This window comes from Accipiter gentilis, chromosome 23, assembly GCF_929443795.1.
Source record: "Accipiter gentilis chromosome 23, bAccGen1.1, whole genome shotgun sequence".
Lineage (NCBI taxonomy): Eukaryota > Metazoa > Chordata > Aves > Accipitriformes > Accipitridae > Astur > Astur gentilis.
The window spans coordinates 12,118,170-12,140,030 of record NC_064902.1 but is presented as its reverse complement, the minus strand read 5'-3'; the positions used below and the strand labels follow the sequence as shown (position 1 = coordinate 12,140,030).

At 41.3% G+C, this 21,861-nt stretch overlaps 1 protein-coding gene across 7 annotated transcripts in view; it reads right to left on the bottom strand.

The window, feature by feature from the left end:
• Positions 1-21,861, bottom strand: part of CHCHD6 (coiled-coil-helix-coiled-coil-helix domain containing 6) — a 115,871-nt gene that overhangs the window by 92,236 nt on the left and 1,774 nt on the right. For 6 of the 7 annotated variants that reach the window (XR_007509257.1, XR_007509256.1, XM_049826167.1 and 3 more), the window contains exons 2-4: positions 21,113-21,245; positions 19,811-19,880; positions 16,362-16,506 (exon numbers count right to left, since the gene is read on the bottom strand). Coding sequence is in view for 5 of the 7 variants with exons in the window: in XM_049826167.1 (XP_049682124.1) it covers positions 16,362-16,506; positions 19,811-19,880; positions 21,113-21,245 (348 nt within the window). In the remaining 2 variants the exon portion in view is untranslated. Of the gene's footprint in view, positions 1-7,667; positions 7,785-16,361; positions 16,507-19,810; positions 19,881-21,112; positions 21,246-21,861 lie in introns of those variants that run through there. The other variant, XM_049826169.1, reaches the window with a different exon arrangement.

The following is a 21,861-nucleotide window of genomic DNA, read 5'->3' as shown; positions in this document are numbered from 1 at the left end:
GAATTAAGTCAGGATGGAAGCTGGAACACAATTATGTATTGCACGTCTTGGTCAGAGTTCCAAACAAAGGTAGTTGGCAGAACGTCTCCGCCAGCAGATAACACCAATAAATGGCCTCATTTCCATCTATTATAAGATAATAAACAGGCTTTGCTTCCTCATACTGCCCTCATTTCTATCAGGTCCCTCTCAAGATTTGCTATCTTTTTGACACATGCTCCAGGTGTTCCTCATCCACAAACCTCAGTGCATCATCGCAAGTTAAATGAGGTGTCTACAACCCACTTCTCTCAGCTTTGTGAAACTAGACAAGCACAATTATGAGCCCCCTCCAGCTTTTTCCTCATTCAGATTTTGCAAGGTTTTAGAAATCTCTGAAAGAACATTTTATTCCCAAACAAACCTTTACCTTCCAACGACACGTGTCATGTTGCCCACATGCCCTCTGTTCAGATAGGACTGACCTTGTCCTCCATTAACAAAATCACTCCTTAACAAACAAGAGCATGTGGTGTTAAGAAACAGCAGGTATTTCACTCAAGTATGTATCTTCTCCCAGCTTAGGAGTAAATACCCTGTAACTCAGTTGTATTTCCTCATAATGACTGGCTGGAACAAAGACTTTTACTGGGCTCTTCTGCACTTGGAGAGGGTGTTTACCAAAAACAGAGTTGGTAACAAAGCTTCAGGAGTTGGGGAAGAGAAATACAAAGAATCTTTCTCAAACACAATCAGGGCTCTTGGGCTGCTGCCCAGGATCACGGATGCTTCATTTCTTACATTTCCTCAGAAGAAAAACAAATACTTGTGCTTCCAAATTTTCCTAACACCTGTAAGCTTAATGCCTCCAATCAGCACTTGCTCACATCTTTATCTTCAAGCCCGTATTATGAAGTTTTTATAAGCTTTTTCCTTCCCAATGTCTCTCACTCCACATGGATAACAGCCACTAATAGAAGACGGAGACCAAAATCCTTGCCTCTTCTGTTGCCTACATTGAGCAATCAGCAACTGCCTGAGTATTGTGTGAGACCCAAAGCACTGCTGTGTATTACACACTTATCTCTGCAAAACCACCCTGCACAAGTGACAACTTCTAGGCAGGGGGGAGGCGGAATTGTGCAGCTTTGTGATAATTAAAGCATAGACGAGTGTCACTGATGTAGATAATTATGCATTAGCAGTGAAATTACTTAATGGAATGAAATAAACTAAGCCAAATGTTTTGTTTTAAAGGGAATTTAGGGTCTGCAAAAGGTGCCCAACTGACAGCCCAGGAGAGTGAGAATGACAGTCCTCCATCATTCACAAAAACGATACAACGCAACAGCCTGGCAGGCTTCCACCTCCCACCCAGGCACAGGGGGAGCAGAGAAGACGCTAAAGAAGATTTCAGCCTTCCCGGTCATTCAGGCTCTGAGCTGTTTGATGAGCACCCACACAGGGACCAGTCAGTCACTAAGTAGAGAGGAACAATTGACTGGGATCATTTCCTAAATAAAGATACCAGGCCTGACAGAATGGATTAATTCAACCCACAGATCTTCCATAGCCCACCCCCACAAGCATCCATCAGAAAAAAAAGAAAAAAATTTAATCAGTGTCAGTACAGACAGGACTCCAACCAACAACAGAAACAACAGGATAAATAGGTACATGGCCCACAACAAAACCACTTCCTCCCACCAAGCCCACGAGGTCTTCCCCTGTCCTCTCCTCTTGCCTCCAACAATTATGCACCTACACACACTCCCACTACTGCTCTCGTCTAGATGGCTCTCAACAGTGTCCTCCTGCTTGTTAAAACAAGGACTCTCAAGGTCAGTCAGAATTTATAAGGCAGCCATTTCATCTTTTGTGCTTCTCTGGCTACATTCCTTCCTGAAAGCTGCTGAATGTTGGAGATTCTGCTGGGTCTGAAAGCCCTGCCAACACCAGGGCCAATTAGGAGTTTCAGGATGATGCATATTAAAGTTATTATGGGAGGCAGTTTGCAGCCAGAATAAATCTTAACTGAACCTTTAAGTGGTTTTTATAACTCTTGTTTCTCCTTCTTGAAAACAGATGAAAAGATACAAATCTCCTCCCTAAAAACCTGCAGGGATTCCAGCCAACCACCAACTTCTCCCTCAAGAGAAGATTCTGCCCTCAAAGCAATAATTCATTTTGTCCAAGGCCAGCTAGATCATCTTTACGTTTAAACACCAAATCACTCAAATTAGTCAGAAACTTACAATATCGGTGAAGACTGACCTGTGATACTGCATATACATCTCAAACTTCTGCTGAAAGAAACTCCAGTGGTTTTTCAGTACAGGCCTTCTTACACAGCCTACATAGTCTGATTGTAGATAGTCAAAGGGACAGCTATTATAGTCAATTTTTACAGACCAGGCTTTGTAGGCAGTATCTAATTAGCAGACTAGGATGTAGGTCAAAACAGTGAAACTTAAATAGGATCTGAGGAACACAGGGAGCAACATCAGTTTTCATAGCGAGTATGAGATGTCATTAGGACAGCATCTACCACTCTCCTCCCACCACTTCCAAAACCAAACTTGCTCTCAGCAGCAGTTATCTACCCCTTCAAGAAGTACTACTAGAAGCCAACTAGAGAGCTTAAGACCAAAGAGAAATCAGAGGTGGCTGAGAACATACCACATCATTTGTGTGAAAACCTGTACTGTCTTCACAAGCAACTTGTCCTCCCCTCTGCAGCCTGAACACACAGCAATGTCACAAGCTGCTAGATCCATGCATTTAAGCATGAAAGCAAGTCCCGGGAGGCATGGTGAGAAAATGAAAGATAGAAACAGGCTGATTCAACATGCATCTCCAGTTTGTAAACTATGTCACTACATAGTGGCCTCACAACTGCAAATGATGTCTTTCTATAGAAACCAATGAACTTCAAAAACTTAGAGTAAACTCATCCTGAAGAATATTATGGTAATTCCTGGAGAAGCTAGAGTCAGAATGAAAACAAATAAGCAAAAACTCTGAGATGTTTCACTGGTATGCAAGCAATTTGAGGGCTCAGCAGTTCCCCCTCCACCCTTGGATCGGAGTCTTCATGGGTGTCCCTTCACTGCCACCTTCAGGAAATACTCACTGCTGCTTTGAAAGTGCTCTCAACACGGCAGGAAAAAAAGTATGAACTCAGTGAAGGTATCATTGTTGGCATGCAACCGAGATGCACATTAAAAATCTTTAGTTCCAAAATAAGAGTACTACAGCTAGAATCACATCCCAAAGAACTGAGGAGCAGAACACAGGGTTTCTGCAAGATCAATACATAGAGCAGCCACCAGGCTGAGCAGTGGTTTTGACCCCAAATAAAATACATTAATTATGTCCCAGATTCTGCACAAGGCAGGTAACAGATTTTCCTAGATCCTAAATTCAATGGGGTATTAATGAGAATATGTTGTTTATGGATTGTTTATTAGACTCCATTTGCACCATCACATTTTAAAGGCTCACTTGAAAAGCCAGCAAAATCCCTCCCTCAAAAAATAATTTAAAAAAACAAGAAAATCAAAATTTCTTTGCTAATGAAAGGGGGAAGTTTCATAAGAATTCAAAGTCAGTAATGAAGTGAAAAAAATAATGCACAGGTAAAAAAAGACATTCTAATATTATTTATTTATTTACACACACGTGTGCACAAGATGTACCTTAAGTCTCTGGACAGTACATTGACTTACCAGTAGATGACATGAATTATCAAGCAGGAAACTTAGTTCCAAATCAGTCTGCATCATAGCTCTTAAAATAGGCAAATGACTTGCTGAACTGCACAATGAAGCCTAACCAAGCTCAACAGCAACATCTGCTGGCCAATAAGCAACAACATGAAATTAGTCTAATTATATGGAAGTTTATTATTCATTCTTACAAAGATGTTAATTTTTACTGCAGTTTAAAAATGCCCAGTAAAAGACATTTCTTGTGCAGAAAGCAGATATAACTTCTAAACATGTGTGCAAACAAGGTAAAATTAGGCATGTGCTTGCAGACGTGCATGTAGTCAGAAAAATCTACCATCTACCATTACCTGCCCACTGCGACACTTGGCAGCAAAACACTGAAATTAGGAAGGGTTACAATTCATGTTAGTGTGACTAGGCTGGAAGAAATCTCTTCTGTCTAGCTGCTCTTCAATCCCATCTGAAGAACACCCATGGTAACCCCCTGAACTACTTCCTAAGGGAACAGCCCGCATTTGCAAGGCCTGAGGCAGCAAAGTATTTATCAACCACACTAGTCCCATCTACATAAAGGAGAATGGCAGCTAAGACCATTAGAGCCCCTTTCCCTCCAGATGTCTTAACACATTCCTTATCAACCTTAGAAAGTAAGCCTGCTATGGCAGGACAATATTATTGGAGCAGGAGCACAGCTAATGGTCCCCTCTTAATTTTGGCACAAACTGATACTCTAGCTCGATTAATTACAACGAAAACTCCTATTTTTTACCCAGATGTATAAAATTTGATGAACTACTTCTAAACTGTTCTAAAGAAAAGAAAATGCAAGTGGCTGGCAACAGCTTTAAGATTGCATTTAGACCTTCATCATGATCTGGAACAAGGGCAGAGTGACCTGAGAGCTGGCTTCTGAACACAGGCTTCTGAACAGCCATCAGATGGGAAAAGGTGTTGACGCATCCCACTTCTGGACCAGTAACAGAACAGTGTCAAATTCTTACTTGACCAGAGAAGCACGTCTTTTTGCAGGTCACTGTATAACAGGAAATCACAGGCAAGTAGGTTGGGTTTCAACAGAACTCTATGATAACCTTCAGTAGCACAAAGCTTGGAAAATTACACTACAAAATGCTGAGCCTTGAACAGGAAAAGGCACGCTGGCTGGGGGGGGGGGGGGGGGGGGGGAGGGGCCAACTTTTTAAATGATAGAAAACTATAGGCTGGACTGAAATTCATTATCTTTAAAATTGTAGTTGGCTTTGCAGTTTAAGGTCCTCATGCTTTGTCAAGTTTTGTGCTTAAAACAAAATTCTTTTACCCTGGAAAATTAGGGGAGAGGATTTTAGAAACATGTAAGTTTATTTGCAGCTGACCTTAAGTTTTTGTTGTTGTTACTGTTGTTGGGGTTTGGGAGGGTTTTTTGGTTTTGTTTTTTTGGAACGTTGCTTTGTTTTGTTTTGTGGTGGTTTGTTGGGTTTTGGTTTGGTGGTGTTTATTGTTTTTTTTAAATATACCCTTATTCCCAATCCCCCTTTTTCAACATTTAGCTGTTAAACTAGGAGAGCACATCATATGAAAATACAAAAATGACTGATTGCTCAGGTCCTCAGCTAGGAAGAGAACAGCTTTTGTACAGAACTATTTGTGTATTGGAAGTTTAGAAGCTACAGAGGGGAGTCACAGTTTCAGCTTGACAGTGCCAATTACAACTATAGCAAGATTAACACTGAGGAACAAATACATTTTCCTCAGAGGCTGGAGAGAAGGGAAAAGGAGAGGGAAGAGATACAAGCCTATGTGTTTAGAAAAAGAAAGGGGCTTGAAGTCATCTGCTAGACAGTGAACCACTTTTTCCATTGCAAAAGCATTAGGCTGAAGATCCAGTGAATGTGCGTGGCAAGCTCTCAGTCCTAATTGGAAAAGCACTAGTTATTTAACAAATGTATCCTTAGTCTAATGTACTATTCAAGTAGGTATTAAACTATGGAGCTTTTTTCTTTTGGACAGTAATTATACATAGCCCTGCTCTATCTGTCTGTTTGATCAATTTTTACTCTCAACTCCTACTGCATCATCCTTCAAGTCTGCCCATTATCACAAAGTCTTTGAGGCTAAAAAGGCTCTAAACCCCCAATGTAACACACAGACAGGAAAAAGAAAGCCAGCTAATTCTCCAATTCCTTCCCCCCCTCATAAGCTTGCAGGTGTTCTATTTTCATTGTCTAAAAATCAAAGAGAAAGTCATCAGCTCATTTCCTCTCCTTTAGTACAGTCCCTTTTAAGACGCTATTTCCCATCATGTTTTTCTCAGTACTCATAAATAATATAGATAATTGTAGATGGTCATAACAAACAAGCAGAGAAAAGTAGACATATATAGTACAAAGGAAACAATAAAAATTCTGATGTGCTCCAAAAGCAGAAGGAATTCCTGGCAAATAGCAGCAGTTGCATCCAGGTCATTTTTTTAGTTGAAGTAAGGCAATCATAGAGCCAAAAATAATACAGGGACAGATTTCAGACAAAGCTAAACAAGAGTGCTGGCAGCTCACTCCCCCTGCAGCACGTATTTCCTACCTCCTCCCCATGTGCAATACACATAGCTATTTCTTCCCTAAAATTTGCATTAGCAAGGAGGAATATTGCTCATGGAAAGACAGATTTAAAACTGCTGAAACTCCAAAATACACAAGTAGCATGCAATTAGGAAGATACTATGCTGACTGTAATAAGAAACTCTAAGAGAGTCCACCCAGCTGCCCAAGAGTTAACATTATGCGCTTCTCATCAAAACCTCTTCCAGGAGGTTAAGCACACAATAGACTATCTAAAGCACAGCTAGAAAGGCTGCTTGAAATTCCACACATGTGCCTCAGCAATGTATTTCTATTAATGTCCAGTGTGTGTCAGCGTGAAGATAAGGTACCAACATCATGTCCAACCAGCCAGCTAGAGAATGGGATGCCGTGTAAAACATTGTCTGATGCTTAGAATCCCGGAGAACAGTGGCGTTTGCAATCTCACCCGCTGCACACGTGCCTGATAACGCCACCAACGAGGAGAGGCAGCAGGAGCAAACCATCCTGCAGTTTGGGGAAAGTAAAAAGACAAGAGAGAGAAAGAGGGAGGGAGAGGGAAGCAAACAAGAATGAAAATTAACTTCATCAGCAAATAGAAGCAGGTTTGAGGATACCTAACTGTAGCAGAGGGTATAAAGAAACTAGAAAAAAGCCTCAGTGAAATTCACTCTTCGGATCAGCTTGCTTTAACTTTTCTTTAAGGTGAGAAATAAAGAAATAACATCAGTTCTTATTTTGATTTCTCCCATCATACCACGTAGACTCAGCTTCATCTTCTAGTATGATCCAACAAAGCTATTTGTATTGGGAGACTTGTAGAAGACATTGTATTTGAGGAAATGTGATCTGGGAACAGAAGACCTCTGCTCTGCTGGGCCTGGTACTTGGGCTTGAGAAGCCCCTATGTTACCATGAGCAGCTGCTGTATGGGAACCTGCTGGAATACCCCATGCCCCTCTGTGCAGTGCACTGACAGATGTTATCACATAGATAAGATTCCAGCCCATCAGGAAACTTCCTATTAGCTGAAGAGCTTGCTAATATAGTCTGTAACTTACCTATCTTTGAGAAAGGTAAACCGTATGTGGATGAAGGGGTGGAATTTAGCGATCCTAACCAGAAGACCACTGTGCATCGAGGGGATGGTGATCCGCAGAACAGTTAACCTGAGCAGGTGCAGGCCTGCGCCATGCTGCACATACAGATACAGCGTGGCCTTCAGGAGTGTCTTGTGCTGCACAGATTCCTCAGCATCGTAACAAGAGGAGCCTGCAGGCAGCTGCCCCTCGGTACTGGCCCCTGCAGGACCTTGCCTTTATCTAAAGAGCAGCAAGATGTTCTCATGTGAACATCCTTTATGAACAGAGTTGTTTTCTCGTAAGAATATAATTGCTCAAATGACGAAAAAGGAGGAACCTCTCCATCCGCATAGCACATCATGGGAAAATCCATCCAGGGTGTGTCCAATGCTGCGTGAAAGCAGAGCTCCCAGCATCTGAAGGGACATAAGATTTACTTGCTATCTATAGTCCTCTTTCTAGTCTATCTTATTAAAACAGCTACTTTATTAAGCCACTTGTCAGCCTTTCTTACTGAGACCCAGAAAGAACCCTGGACCATTTTTCTCTCACAGTGGCCCCCAGTGTGGAACACCGTCCATCTCAGGTATGTTCTTTACCACCTCTCTGTTGTCAATGAGGATCACATCAAGACATATACGTTAAGGTTCCAAGAAAAGGTGGCAGAAGCACAAAAGCTAGTTTTCATGGCATTTAGGGAATATGACAGAAATTACATCCAGTGGCAGGTCACCTACCTCACATTGCCATTTGAGAGCGCAAGAGCAATGAAAGTCTTCCATTCAGTGCAAACTTATTTCCCTTTAAATTCATAATCTTGCTCTCTTTAAGTAACACATTCCAGCTACATCAAGAAATTTTCAGTGATCAAGGATCATTGAGTCAAGATTCAAACACTGTCATTTTTTAGGTAGAATACAATGAATACTAGAAAGCTATCACCAAATACTAAGTTAGATGTATGTAATATTCCAAATACTCAAAACACAGACAAGCAAAATCTTAATCCGAAAATAAAGTTTAACCAAGCTAGGGGGAACTACATTCTTATAACACTCTTAGCCTTTATAACTATGACAATCTCATACCACAAATTGTACCACATTTGACTAATACTGGCTCGTAGGAAAGGAAAGCTTACTGAAACACCCTGATGCATTACTAAATCTCTGTTGCTTATGCCCCCAAAATTAGCTGCAAAATTAGAGCAGAATTCTACCACTCCACAGTAGTTTGGCAGTAAAAGAAAAAAAAAAAAGATGCAGTACTAGGTTTGCTGGACCATTCATAGAAAAATATCAACATGTTATTCTCTTATTTCTTTATGAATTGAATATTTTGTAGTTATAGATAGGGGGAAAGGAAGGCTGATCTTATATTTTGCTTCTTAAATGATGGAATGGCTTTACAGTAACCCTAAGGCAGAACAAATGAACTTGGAAGAAGTTTCTGTGGAGTATATGAACTTGGTACAAAAAAAAAAAGTGTGAAATATAGGTACAGGAGAATTGAAGGCAACACAGGGGAAGTAGGCAGCACCACAGACAACTTCCATTTGTTCCAGCTATAGGCTTTAAAAAGAGGCCAACCTTGTGATAAGGTCCCTTAACCCAAGAGACTACAAAAATGAGAAGCTCAAACGACCATCAGCTGCTGAAATCTTCAAAAACTCTCCAAACACAAATTAACCTTTAGTCAGGAGATAAAAGACCAGCTGCAGAAATTGGAAGTTGTTAAAAAACCACTATAAATGTCTGACAAATCACAGAAGCAGTAGCAGGCAAAATAAGGGGTACACACACAGCATCTTACCCTTAGCCAGATAAAAACTTTGCCTTCCCTCAAGAGAAGATGGAGAAAGAGAAGGTTTTCTTTTGGTTTTACTGTGTTTTTACTTTCTGGGTTCATTGTAGTACACATTCTCCAAAATTGCTTTAGTTAAATTTAGACCTCACTGATGCTCCAGAGACTGAAAGTTATTAGCTTGCTGAAGGTAGAAGTCATGCAGATCCTCACCATGCCAAGTTTAAATTTAATGCAAACCTTTCCAAAGTCCACCACTTAATACTGCAAGATTACTTTCTATAGGGATCCCTTAAATGTTTAATGGTTTCATAAAAAGAAGTCATTCCTTCACTGCAGAAATGCACCCACTTCTATAGTACAAGGTAGCAGCCAAAGAGGAACTCAACTGGGGGAAAAGGAGGAGTGTTCTGGCCAGAGACTATAGAATAACAGACCACTAACTTTAACGACTCCACACATTAATACATTTTCTTGAAAGGAAAGTCTAGAAACATATCTTAGCTCTGACAGCAAGAATGAGAAGAATAGGAGGAACAAGGTCTGAAGCTACTCAGCCTAGCTATTTAAATCCCCCTATCAATAGCTTGCAACATTTTATAAATCATTAAGGCTTAAACCAAAAAACACATCTTTCCATTTGTATCAACACATTTAAAAGGCAGTTTTATTCAATTAGTGAAAGCAATTGAAAACAACTGCATTGCAACTTCTAGCCAAAGAGAATGCCACTCCTGCTAACCTAGTCAGAGTTCCCTAGCTGGTTTTGCATGCCCTAAGGGTAGGTATGTGAGTGTTTGACACACAGTACCTGAATGCTCTGCAAATAACCAAACTGCAGGGAACAAGGCTCATCAGGAGGTACTGCCCCCACAACTGGCAGTACCCACACTATACGTGGGAATTAATGTTCTAGTAACTAAATGCACCAGTCATTTTCTAAAGATGACATAAAAATTAATCGGGGAAAAAAAGGTGTCATTCCTTTAGTAAACACATGTAGATACTTTTTGCTAATCACCAACATCAATGAAAATCAAGCTTGGAGAAAAATAACTGAATGGGCTTTTTTCCTCACTTTGCACTGTTATTTAAAACAAGCCTCCATACTTGCTGATTTAAATCAATGTTTTCTGCTTCACCCACAAAAAACTTCAATCAAGAAATATTTACAGAAACTAAAGAGCCTCTAAACACTAAAACTCAAGACTTGTATTAGCAATGTCTCCTCCCAGAACCAACCTATTTCCTACATATAGGCTTGCAACTTTAGAAAGAGAAGGGGTTTAGCTCAGTGTGCTACATTTTAGCTGCAGAACAAACAGGATGAGCAAAACTGGCCCTGATGTGAGCAGTATCCAAACCATAATGCAAAGCTCACAAAGACAATACCTTTCATTACATCAACTCAAAGAGGGAGGAAAAAATGACAAGTTTTGACAATAGAGTCTCGCTTCACTGATGGCCCCACACTGTCACAGTTTCAACAAACACCATGCTACTACTGGACCTCAGCCAGTCACTCCAGCTTGTCACAATGATAGGAGATTACACACAACAAAACCCCAGTCTAATCTAGAGATGCTTACCTATGGTTAATCAGCCAGGATGAAGCTGATCCCCAGCTTATCACAAAGTAAATGAAAGCCTTAACAAAACTAAATCATGCTCAGGACCGTTTCTAAAACCATCTTCAGTACCAGCTCAGCTGCACCTACAGCTGATACTGCTCTTACAACAATAGGCAATTCACAGCAAAAAATGTAAGCGAGATTGGCTTTAAGTTTCATCAATGACCAGAAATCTAATGAAAACTTTCCATCAATGGGCCAATTGGATCATTCCTCCACCCCTACAGGGCCAGAAAGAAAACGCTACTCCACCTGATCACTCTCCTACTACCACCAAAATTCTCCTCCATTGTGTCAATCTATGAATGGGCTGTTTATGCTGCTTTTAGCAATTTTACCTCCACATACTTTGAAATGGAGAAGAAAACATAACATTTAAAATGTCAGCAGACCAATATGCACTAAACCAAGGGTGGAATTGTCCAAAGAATGCCACAGGCTAAGCCCAAGAGTTCAGCATCCCACATTCACAAGATGTCACCAATATCAAAACCCACTGCCCTGACCAAACCCATTCCCAGTCATGTGTTCTTCCTTCAGCCCTTCTCTCCTGAATCAACAAGAGGAGATGAGAGGCTCTGAAGAGCAAAGAGATTATTTCAGGGCAAGAAATCATCTGAAAGAATCCAACAGCCTATGACCAATTATAATCAGCTACTGGAGCAACCAGAGACAAACCCTAAATCCTTGTATTTCCTCCCGTGCTTATATTCCAGGCCACACTAATCACAACTGTGCAATGCTGCAGCCACCAGAAAGCAAAGGTTGCCATACCGCAAGCCAGTGAGAGGGGCATGACCAAGAACACTGGGAATAGTAAGCCATCCATCATTGATGGCTGGAGAAACTCTTTCCTGGCAATTTAGGAATTCTGTTTTCACACAGCAACCAATGCCTGTCAGTCTTGTCTGAAAAAGCTAATCATGGTGCAAAGTTTGTCCTACCATCACCCCATTTCTGAATTCATTCTTTCAAAGTGGAAAGGAAGACGACGACTTTTGGTCAATAACTCTGACAAAGCCATTATCCTAGGGGTATTAAATGGGGAGATAAGAACTTTAGGGCTTTGCACAAATCATATTAGTTCAATTCTCAAATCCGGGTAATGCTTCTTTTCAAAGTATTAATTTCATTTATTCTATTTGCTCTCCCTCTGTCCTGATAACACAGGCACACATGGCCCCTAAATGAGATCCTCCTATTTTATAAGTTATAATCCTCCCTTTCTAGAGTAGTAATGAGATGTCTTTGCTTAATCGCGTTTATTCCCCACCCCAGCTTCTGCTTTTATCCATTCCCATTCCACATTGATTTGTCTCAAAGGTTTCAGCGAAAACCATCACACAGGGAGTCACTGGCTCCAAGAGGCTCATGATGCATATGCTGCACATGCTGCACAGCCTTAGCAGATTACAAAAGCAGAGAGGAGAAAAAAGAGCAGCTTTGCTTGCAAAGTTTCTTTTGTTGGTAAGAAGGAGAAAAAAAGAAAGTCAAAAGAACTGAGAAGTTGAGAGAAGAGGTTTTGATTAATTGGAAATGAAAAAGGTAAGACTCCTGGTACAGAGGAATGGTGAGACTATTCACAACACAGTGAAGCAATTAAATAACTTGACTATGACAACTTTGGAAGTTCCTCATGCTAGAAATAAAAAAGGATTTAAAGATAGCTATATTAATTCTTGGATATTTCACATGAGACTTAAGGCATGCTACAAGCATTAGTTAAACACCCTAGGCCCCGCTGTGAAGTACTGCACATATAATCCTTGTTGTATAGTAAGTACCCACAGCATTAAATTATTCAGAGTCCAGTCAGCACCACAATCCTGCAGTGCTGTACAAACAAAACATTTTATCTCCAATACAAATTGGTGAGAGCTCTTCTGCAGCAGCTTAGCAGACTACTTCCATTTGAGCCAGTCCCCCATGGTTAATCAAAAGCCATATTCACTCAAAGAGGGAAGTGAATGCTGCACTATTTCTATTTAGAGAGCTGTTTTGCTTCTTAAACTAAAATTTTAAGGACTTTTATTCAAAACCTAAGGTATCCAGAAGCTAAGTACCTTGTTCAAAGTGATTAAACAAAAAAGAAAGATCAAGACAAAATGTAGAATGGGACCCAGGTACTTAATTCTAAATCCCTCTTTGTAACCCGTGCACCACTTCAATAAAAAAAACAAAACAAAACAAACCCCAACACACAAACAATAAACAAACAAACCACAAAAAAAACCCACCAACAATAAGTTTTAATCTGCACCCTACCCCATAAATGATGAAGTAACTGGCTCCAGAAGCTGACAGCAAGTTCCCTATCAAAGGTTAGCTCTAGTCCACGCTCTCATCAGGAATGTGTATTATATAGTAAGACTGAAGAAGTGCTTCGTAGGAATACTGCCAATAATAAAAGTCAGTGGATGAAAATCATAAAGAACAGATTAAATGACAAGTGACATTCAGCACAATCAAAATGAAATAATTTCAAAATACAGCTATCATATTTGTATTTATGGTCTACAAGCGGTAAGGTTGCAGGACTACTGGAGACAACTGTACAAGAGAAGGCTACTAATCACCAAACCATTGCTATGTTAAGGACACAGGGCAGCTCAAGATCTTACTACAAATATTTTAAAAAAATAAATAAATAAAACAAAACTTTCTAATTACATGTGGCATGATTTTCAATTTTTACTAAATTAAGTGCTGCTAGAAGCAAATTATGCATTTGTTATTTCTTTCATGGGAGTTGCCCCATTTTTCTCTGGCTTCCCTAATAGGTTACAACAACAAAAACCCTAGAAGTTGTTCCCTTATAAATTTAAGTAGATAATTTCCAGTGCCATCTGCGCCTGGACTACCACTAGGTACCTAGAGTTCCACTACTATCTTCTACCTGAAAGAGAAGACTGACACAGAAGGGCTGAAAGAGCAGCTCACACCCGTTATTTCCTTCATATACTAGGGCTAAAAACCAGAAGAGCAAATAAGAAACATTCAAGCCCTATTCCAAATAAAGGAAGAAAACAATACTGGAAGACAAAGGACAGGTATGATTTGAATAGGATTGAGTCAATACAATAAGGTAACCATGCCCAAAAGGAAACTGTAGCTGAGATAAAGCAAGTCTGATAGGGATCCAAATAATTTAAAAGGCTGGCAAAAGCAGTTCCTGCTTAGGAAGACATCTAGAAGCCGATAGACAACAGCTTTGACCTCATCTTTGCAAGGACAGGCTAGACTATTCCATTTTTAAGGATCTTAAATTTATGACTGATCAAGAGATAGTTAAAGAGCAATGAAATTTAACTGTTTCTCATTCTTGCACCAAGTTCTGGGCTAACACTACATGGTTACTATTTATCTTTTATGGGTTACACAAGGAGAGCCTGATCAGATTTTTGCAGAGCATCAAGTATGCAGTATCTGGGTATGCGACACTGCAGGATTAAAAGCCAATTCAGATAACAGAACAGCTTTTGTATGTTCGCGGTCAGGTTCCAACTCATTTTAGAGGTGCCCTCTTTACACTTCACAAATACTGCCTGATTCTGCTAGTCATATTTCTCCAGGATTGACTCTACACCTCACTGCAGGAGGGCAGGGCTCTACTTCTAAGCCAGGCCACATCTTTAGATTGGACAATAAATCCACTAGCTTCTTCCCCCCCACCTTTACAGAAGTCCATTAATTGCATTCATAAAGAGAATATTCTCTTTCTAGTAGAAAGAGAGTTAATATTGCATCTGCTGACCCAGATGCCCTATGCAGAGGAACAGCAGTCACCTGCCTCAGACATCACTATTCTAAAGCTCAGCAATCCTGCAGCTTCCCATGGTTAAGGCATAATCTGCCAAGAGGAGATTTCCTACGACACAGCAGCCGTTCACAAGCTATAACCAGGAGAGCAATCTCAGAGACCTACCAATCCAACCACATACAAATGTTATCATGGAGTCAAAAAGCACAAACGGGTCCAAAAACACAAACGCACAAATTCATGGGAGACAATTTCATTAAGGACTGTTAACTACCAACGGGAAAATACAGCACCTTGCTGAAGAAGCCTCTAAGCCCCAGAATGGCAGGAGTTGCAAGGGTATACAAGTAAGAAATATTGCTATACACCTGCTCTGTTCTCATGCTTTCTGTAAGCAGCTGCTATGGAGCTGGCCAGAAATGGACTACAGCTAGAAGGACCTTCTGTCTGAACCCTTATGGCCATTTTTATGTAAATTTTATTTATTCAGCCCCCCCAAAATGCCTTCGTATTATAACCTCAAAATGATTCACAGCCAAGTCACATGCCTGGGTAAGCCACACCTGTTAGCATTCAACATATAGAAAAAACATGCTCATAGAAAGTTTCTTCATTTAAATCAAGTGCATACAACAGATCAGTAGGATGGAAGAAACACAGTAAAGACCATCATTACTCAAGTCTGTTCTCTCCCTAAACCATCCTTTTAGTATGTACCAGGCAAGGAGAATTACTCTTAGTCTAGCTCTCTCAAAGTTTCAACAGCACAGTCCAAATGAACAGGAAGTTTGATCTCACTGTGGCAAGCCTAGTCCCACCTCGTGTCACACCCCAACAGCTCATACTACCGCAGGCCAGGAAAATGTGGCAGTTCCAATAAGACTCTGCATTGTTTACAGGCAGTATGCCATTGCCATAGTAACATTAATATTTAAAAGAAAACAATAGAAAATAGTATCATGTGAATATTAAGCACCAATGACAACCCCAATCTACTGTAGTGATATAAGCCTTTTGCTCTACTCAGTCTCATCTTGCTGTACTTCTGTCTCCATCACTGCTTTTCTCAGCACTGGTATGCCAATAACCCAAAGAGTTTTCTCAAACACCAAGGTGCCTAACTAACAGTAAAGGCTGCAGCAAGAAGTTGCCAAAAAGAAGTCTGCCTGCTGGGCAAGAACAGATTGGTTTGGGAGTCAATTGGATTGGTGTGTACAAAAGGCATTTATGCTTCCTGGTCCCTAAAAATGAATCTTAAGCCTTCTTCAAAATGTTACAGTACTTGACAGTTTTGTAACAGTTCTCTTGTTACCAGCATCATAAGACTCAAACAGAACTCATTATTACTTTTTATTAATTTGGGTATTTGCACAATTATACTCTAGAAAAACAGAGCAAAGTTTCAGGGTGGATCAAGACAGCAGAATCTGACCCTGTATATACCAAAACATTCATTTCATACACTTGATGGTTTAAAAGAGTTCTCTCTAGCTCAGACAGGGACTCCATATACACAAACCACACTGACCTGCCACAGGTAAAGCTGTCCCCAGCACAGTCATTACTTATGCCTTTCCCTGCAAGCTTGGCCTTAGCATCACTGCATGACACGCTACAAGTGTAGCTTGCCAGCTACGCTGTAAGCCAAACATTAAGTGATGCATTAGGAGGTGATGAGTGCTTCAGTCTAAATCAAAGTTTCTAAGCTCATCACACAAGCGACATTTAATGAATCCCCTCAAGCAGAGATATTTTAGCCTGTCCTACATGGAAACATACTGGGGTTTTTTGTTACCCACCAGCTGGGCCGCTCTTTGCCTCTCTTCATTAGTGTTGTTCCTTTCCCGCTGAAGGGCAGTATTCAAGGCCTCACTGGCTGCTTCCCTTTCTCTTTTGGCCAGCCGGAGCAACTCCTCTTGGACCAGTGCCTGTTCTCGCTCATACCTGTATGAGTGCCAAAGGCAAACAGAGAGAAGGTGATCAGCAGACTTCTGGCAACAGGGTCATGGCTTAGCATGGACTATCCCTACTGTGCTGGTTTTGGCTGGGATAGAGTTAATTTTCTTCATAGTAGCTTGCATGGGGCTGTGTTTTGGATTTGTGCTGAAAACAGAGTTGACAACGCTAGGATGTTTTTGTTATTGCTGAGCAGTGCTTACCCACAGTCAGGGCCTTTTCTGCTTCTCACACCACCCCACCAGCAAGGAGGCTGGGGGTGCACAAGAAGCTGGGAAAGGACACAGCTGGGACAGCTGACCCCAACTGACCCAAGGGATATTCCAGACCTTATGACATCATGCTCAGCATATAAAGCTAGGGGAAGAAGGAGGAAGGGAGGGCATTCGGAGTGTTGGCATTTTGTCTTCCCAAGTAACCGTTACACATGATGGAGCCCTGCTTTCCTGGAGATGGCTGAACACCTGCCTGCCCATGGGAAGTGCTGAATGGATTCCTTGTTTTGCTTTGCTTACGTGCACAGCTTTTGCTTTACCTATTAAACTGTCTTTATCTCAGCCCACGAGTTTTCTCACTTTTACCCTTCTGATTCTCCCCCATCCCACTGTGAGAGACACGAGTGAGTGGCTCCGTGGTGCTTAGTTGCCAGCGGGGCTAAACCATGACACCTGCCTAAAGCCAAAACACAAATCCATAATCTATTGACATAAAATCTCCTCACAGCCCGTCCATTATCAGCAGGAATTCAGAAGTCCAACAAACTTTAAACATGACCTGCAATTTTGGTGAGCTACAGCTCTGGCAACAACAGTAGACTTAGCACCATATAAGCTTATACTTCAGTTATATTTAGCTCTTTTAAGGACTTAATTATCACCTGAAAACAGTGAGAATAGAAAGTAGTTAGCTAGATAAGTAGATACTGCCTTGGAAAAGATCAAGGGACATACAACAATAACGGGTTAGCCAGATGCATCTCATCAGGTCCCATGGACTCGTACACCTTCAGGTTCCTTAAATGGTCTTGAACCTGATCTTCTCCTATGGTGGGCAATTCTTCATTCTCCCAGTCCCTGCCTTTGCCTTCTGTAACTTGGGTGGTGTGGCTGGAGCACTTGCTGGTGAAGACTAAGGCAAAAAAGTAATTGAGTACTTCAGCCTTCTCCATATCCTGGGTAACCGGGTCTCCCATTCCTTCCAGAAAGGGCCCACATTTTCCCTAGTCTTCCTTTTATCACCGACATACCTATGGAAGCTTTTCTTGTTGCCCTTGATGTCCCTGACCAGATTTAATTCTGTCAGGGCTTTAGCCTTCCTAACTTGATCCCTGGCTGCTCAGACAATTTCTCTGTATTCCTCCCAGGCTGCCTATCCTTGTTTCCACCCTCTGTAGGCTTCCTTTTTGTGTTTGAGTTTGTCCAGGAGCTTCTTGTTCATACACACAGGCCTCCTGGCATTTTTGCCTGACTTCTTCTTTGTTGGGATGCATTGCCCCTGAGCTTGGAGTAGGTGATCCTTGAATATTAACCAGCTTTCTTGGGCCCATCTTCCCTCCAGGGCTTTATCCCAGGGTACTCTACCAAGAAGATCCCTGAAGAGGCCAAAGTCTGCTCTCCTGAAGTCCAGGGTAGCAAGCTTGCTGTGCGCCCTCCTCACTGCCATAAGGATCTTGAACTCCACCATTTCATGGTCACTGCTGCCAAGGCTGCCCTTGAGTTTCACATTCCCCACCAGCCCCTCCTTGTTGGTGAGAACAAGGTCCAGCCTAGCACCTCTCCTTTTGGTGCAACCTGTTTCAGTGCTTCACTGCACTCACCAACTGTTTGGGGTTTCCCCCCCACGCCCCCAATACTCAGGCAGAATTTCCTTGCTGTGATCTGTGTCTCTTGCGTCTTGTCCTTTCCATGTGCACCTCTGACAAGTCTGGCACTGTCTGTATTTTACTTTTTTAGGAAGTTGAAAACAACAATTCGTACCCTCCTTCTTTGCCAGGCTAAGCCAATGCAGTTCCCTCAGCGTCTCTTGTCCCATGTCTCTAGCTTGCTGAGGTCCCTGCGAGTGGCAATGTTGCTCTCCAGCACAGTGACCATTCCTTCAATTTGGTGTCATCCACAAACTTTTCAGGCTGCATTTCAGCCCATCCAGGCCTGGTTCTGGTTCCACAGCTGACCCACACACATACAAGCTGCTCCTCCCTTTCTTGTCTTCCCTGCCTACCTTTCCACTGCATTTCTGCCCCTACCTCTCCTTTCCCAGATCAGGTATTTGGGATGCAGTTCAGTAGCTCAACACTGAAAACTGCCAGCAATTTTGATTCCACAGTCCCCAAGTGAACCAGCTTTCCAGAGACTTTTCTTGGTCACATCTCTTGACTTCCACAAGGACAGTGTGATTGATGCAACAGGGTTTTAACAGGTTTGGTCAGTCTGTTGCAATACTCAAAAACCACCATGCACACAGAGACTGATTTTCATTGTTACCTAGACTACAAGCACAGTAAAGACACCATCAGAGCACCAAAGGAAAGAACAGGAAAAGACTGATCTTTACAGCATCTTTAAGAACACAGACAGATCACACCAGCAGTTTTATAACAGAAAGATACTGAATTACACAGAACTGAAGTTCTCAGTACCCTGCAATGCCTAGAACTAGGAGGAGACTGCTGTGGTTCTGTCAGAGAGAAGGACAGTTTTCTTCTGCAATTTTTTTTTCCTCACCCCTACCCCATCTTTACAGGTATTTTTATCTTAATAAATTAAAATACCCTTGGGTGAAAAATTCATAGCACTCTAGTACTGGCTGACAGGCATTACGTCCAGTCTAGGAAAAGGAGGAGGAATGGAATCGGATACATAAGGCAGATCTGATTATTTTAGGCATAAACTGAATTAAAACCATTACCATGTTTGACATTCCAAAATCCCTAAGGGAAGTATCAAACACTTAGACTCCTTCATTTGTGCCAGAAAAGGCAACTGTACTCAAGTTTATGCTTTATCAGTCTTGCAATGCACATCACACGCAAGTTTTCTGTAGTTACCAACTCCTCCCTGTTTCTCCAAACACCGCTCCATTGCCCACAGCTCCCCTTTTGGCTAAGGGACAGGCTTCCCTAAAAACATGTGTTCCATGGCCCTTAACAAAAAAAGGCTCCAGAGGGGATTTTCAGGCATTAAAACACACAGTCATTGCACTTGGACTGAAGTAAAACTTACATATATATATACACACACATATATATAGTCCAAAAGGAACTAAACTATTGTCTTTTCCAAGAACTTCACCTCACCTCCTGTACAGTTCCTGCTCTGCAGCAGAAGACTTCTGACCAGAGTCACTTGCCATTGGTGGCTGGATTCCTAGAAAGAAGAATAGAAACCTGTGACAACTATAGTACAAAACATTGCCCTTCATCACATCATGAATTATTTGAGAAGAGGAGAATTTCACATGTGCGTGTTATCTCACGAAGAAAAAGAAACAATACACCTTGAAAAGTCTCAAGAAAATTTAAGTTTGAGGGATGGAGTTTGAATTAATGAAACAGACACTGACAGCATTGCCTTCCACAAGGCACACTGAACAAGGCATGATGCTACAGAAACTTCTAGGTAAGGATGTTAACTGCTCAAACCCTAGTTTATACTGAAACATGGTTTTAGACCTATTTTCCACTTCCTTCCTCCAGTTCCATTAAGTCTTACCCCTGACCTCCTGCCTTCCTTGCAATTACAAGGGACCCCACAAGTGGAGATTAAATTACCTGATGGAGTTCAGGCCATCCATAAGGTTGAATCCACTTTCAGGAAAGATGCAGGCTAACAGCAAGCAAATCTCTAAAAGCAAAGGCCTGGCTCCTAATTTCACATTAGTCTGGATGCCCTAAACAAATCCACACTGATAACACATCAACAAAGTGTATTTGAGAATCAAGAGAAATCAAATAGCTTTCTGACCTGTAAAGAAAGACAAGTTCAGAAACCAAGTTCTCATCATCCACTTGGCAAGCTGTGCTTAGTCAGTCTATCCTTCCCTATGAGCTTATTTCCAAAGAACAAAAAGTAGTATTTCTCCCACCCATCTGCAATATACTCCCTGTGCATGCAAAGGAGACAACAAGGCAGCTTGCCAGGATAAAATAAAAAAAATTTTAAAAAATCTGCCTTGCTTATTACATGTTCATTTGAAACGTTCACAAAGTGATACAAGTTCATTAAATTATCTGAGAAGGGTGGTAATCCAAAAATGGAGGAGGGAGAGAAAGGACCTGGAAAAACAAGTTGTCTTACTTAAGGTCACACAGCGACAGAACTAGAACCTTAGCATTTCAGCTGCTCCAACTGCCAGATGACACAGCTACCTTTCAGAAACATAAAGAGGACATCACAGGACTGTAACATCCAAGACATTCAACGATGCCAATATATATATACACACAAAAATGTTACATACTAATCAAAAAACTCCTCTCATACCAAGAGAGTCTTGAAAAACACATACTATATGTACTGCATACTATATAACATCTAGTGGCAGCACTACTGAGTAGTGTATCAAAACAGTCACTAGACCTGATAGGGACTGACAGTACCTGTAGGAGATTTCGGTTTCCCTTCTGCAGCTGGCGAAGGTGGAGCTGTGCCATTGGATGAACAGGGCGATCTCTGGTTGTCCCTTTTACTTTGAGGGGATTCTTTCATCCGGTTCACTACATCTTCAGAGAGCTGAAATATATGTATACAGAAAAAAAATTAATGAAGTCAACTCTTAATGTACAAATATTTCAATATAAAAGCTCCCTGTTTGTTAGATTCCATGATACTGCAAAAGTGTGGCCAGTTACCTCATTTAAATGCCATGGTCCTTTGAATCCATGTGGTCATCTGTACATTGAATTTACATTTTTAAAAAGCATACCCTATCAGTAAGTGATAAAACCTCCAATCTACTGACCCTAAAGGCTTCACTAGACAATGACAATTAATCTTCCACAAATAATAACAAACGTGGAGAACACTGCTAAACAAGCCAAGCCCTTGAGTAGGGACATATTTACCAGAAGTAGAAGGAAAAGAACTAAGCAGGTTGTAAGTCTGTCCATCCATCCTTCTTCTTCTTCCCCCATGCTTACTAACCCAGCTCAGCATGGCAGAACTGCAAACCACATGGCAGAGAACAGAGAACAGCTGCACAGCCCTCCCATTCTCATATGGCTGCAAACATTTTTGCAATCTCAACTTCATCCTCACTCCCTTACTTGGGTCCAAACCCATGGAAAAGAAAGAAAAGTCAACTAGAAGTTTCCTAGCAGATCAGTCCAAGGGGCTTCTCACAGCACTG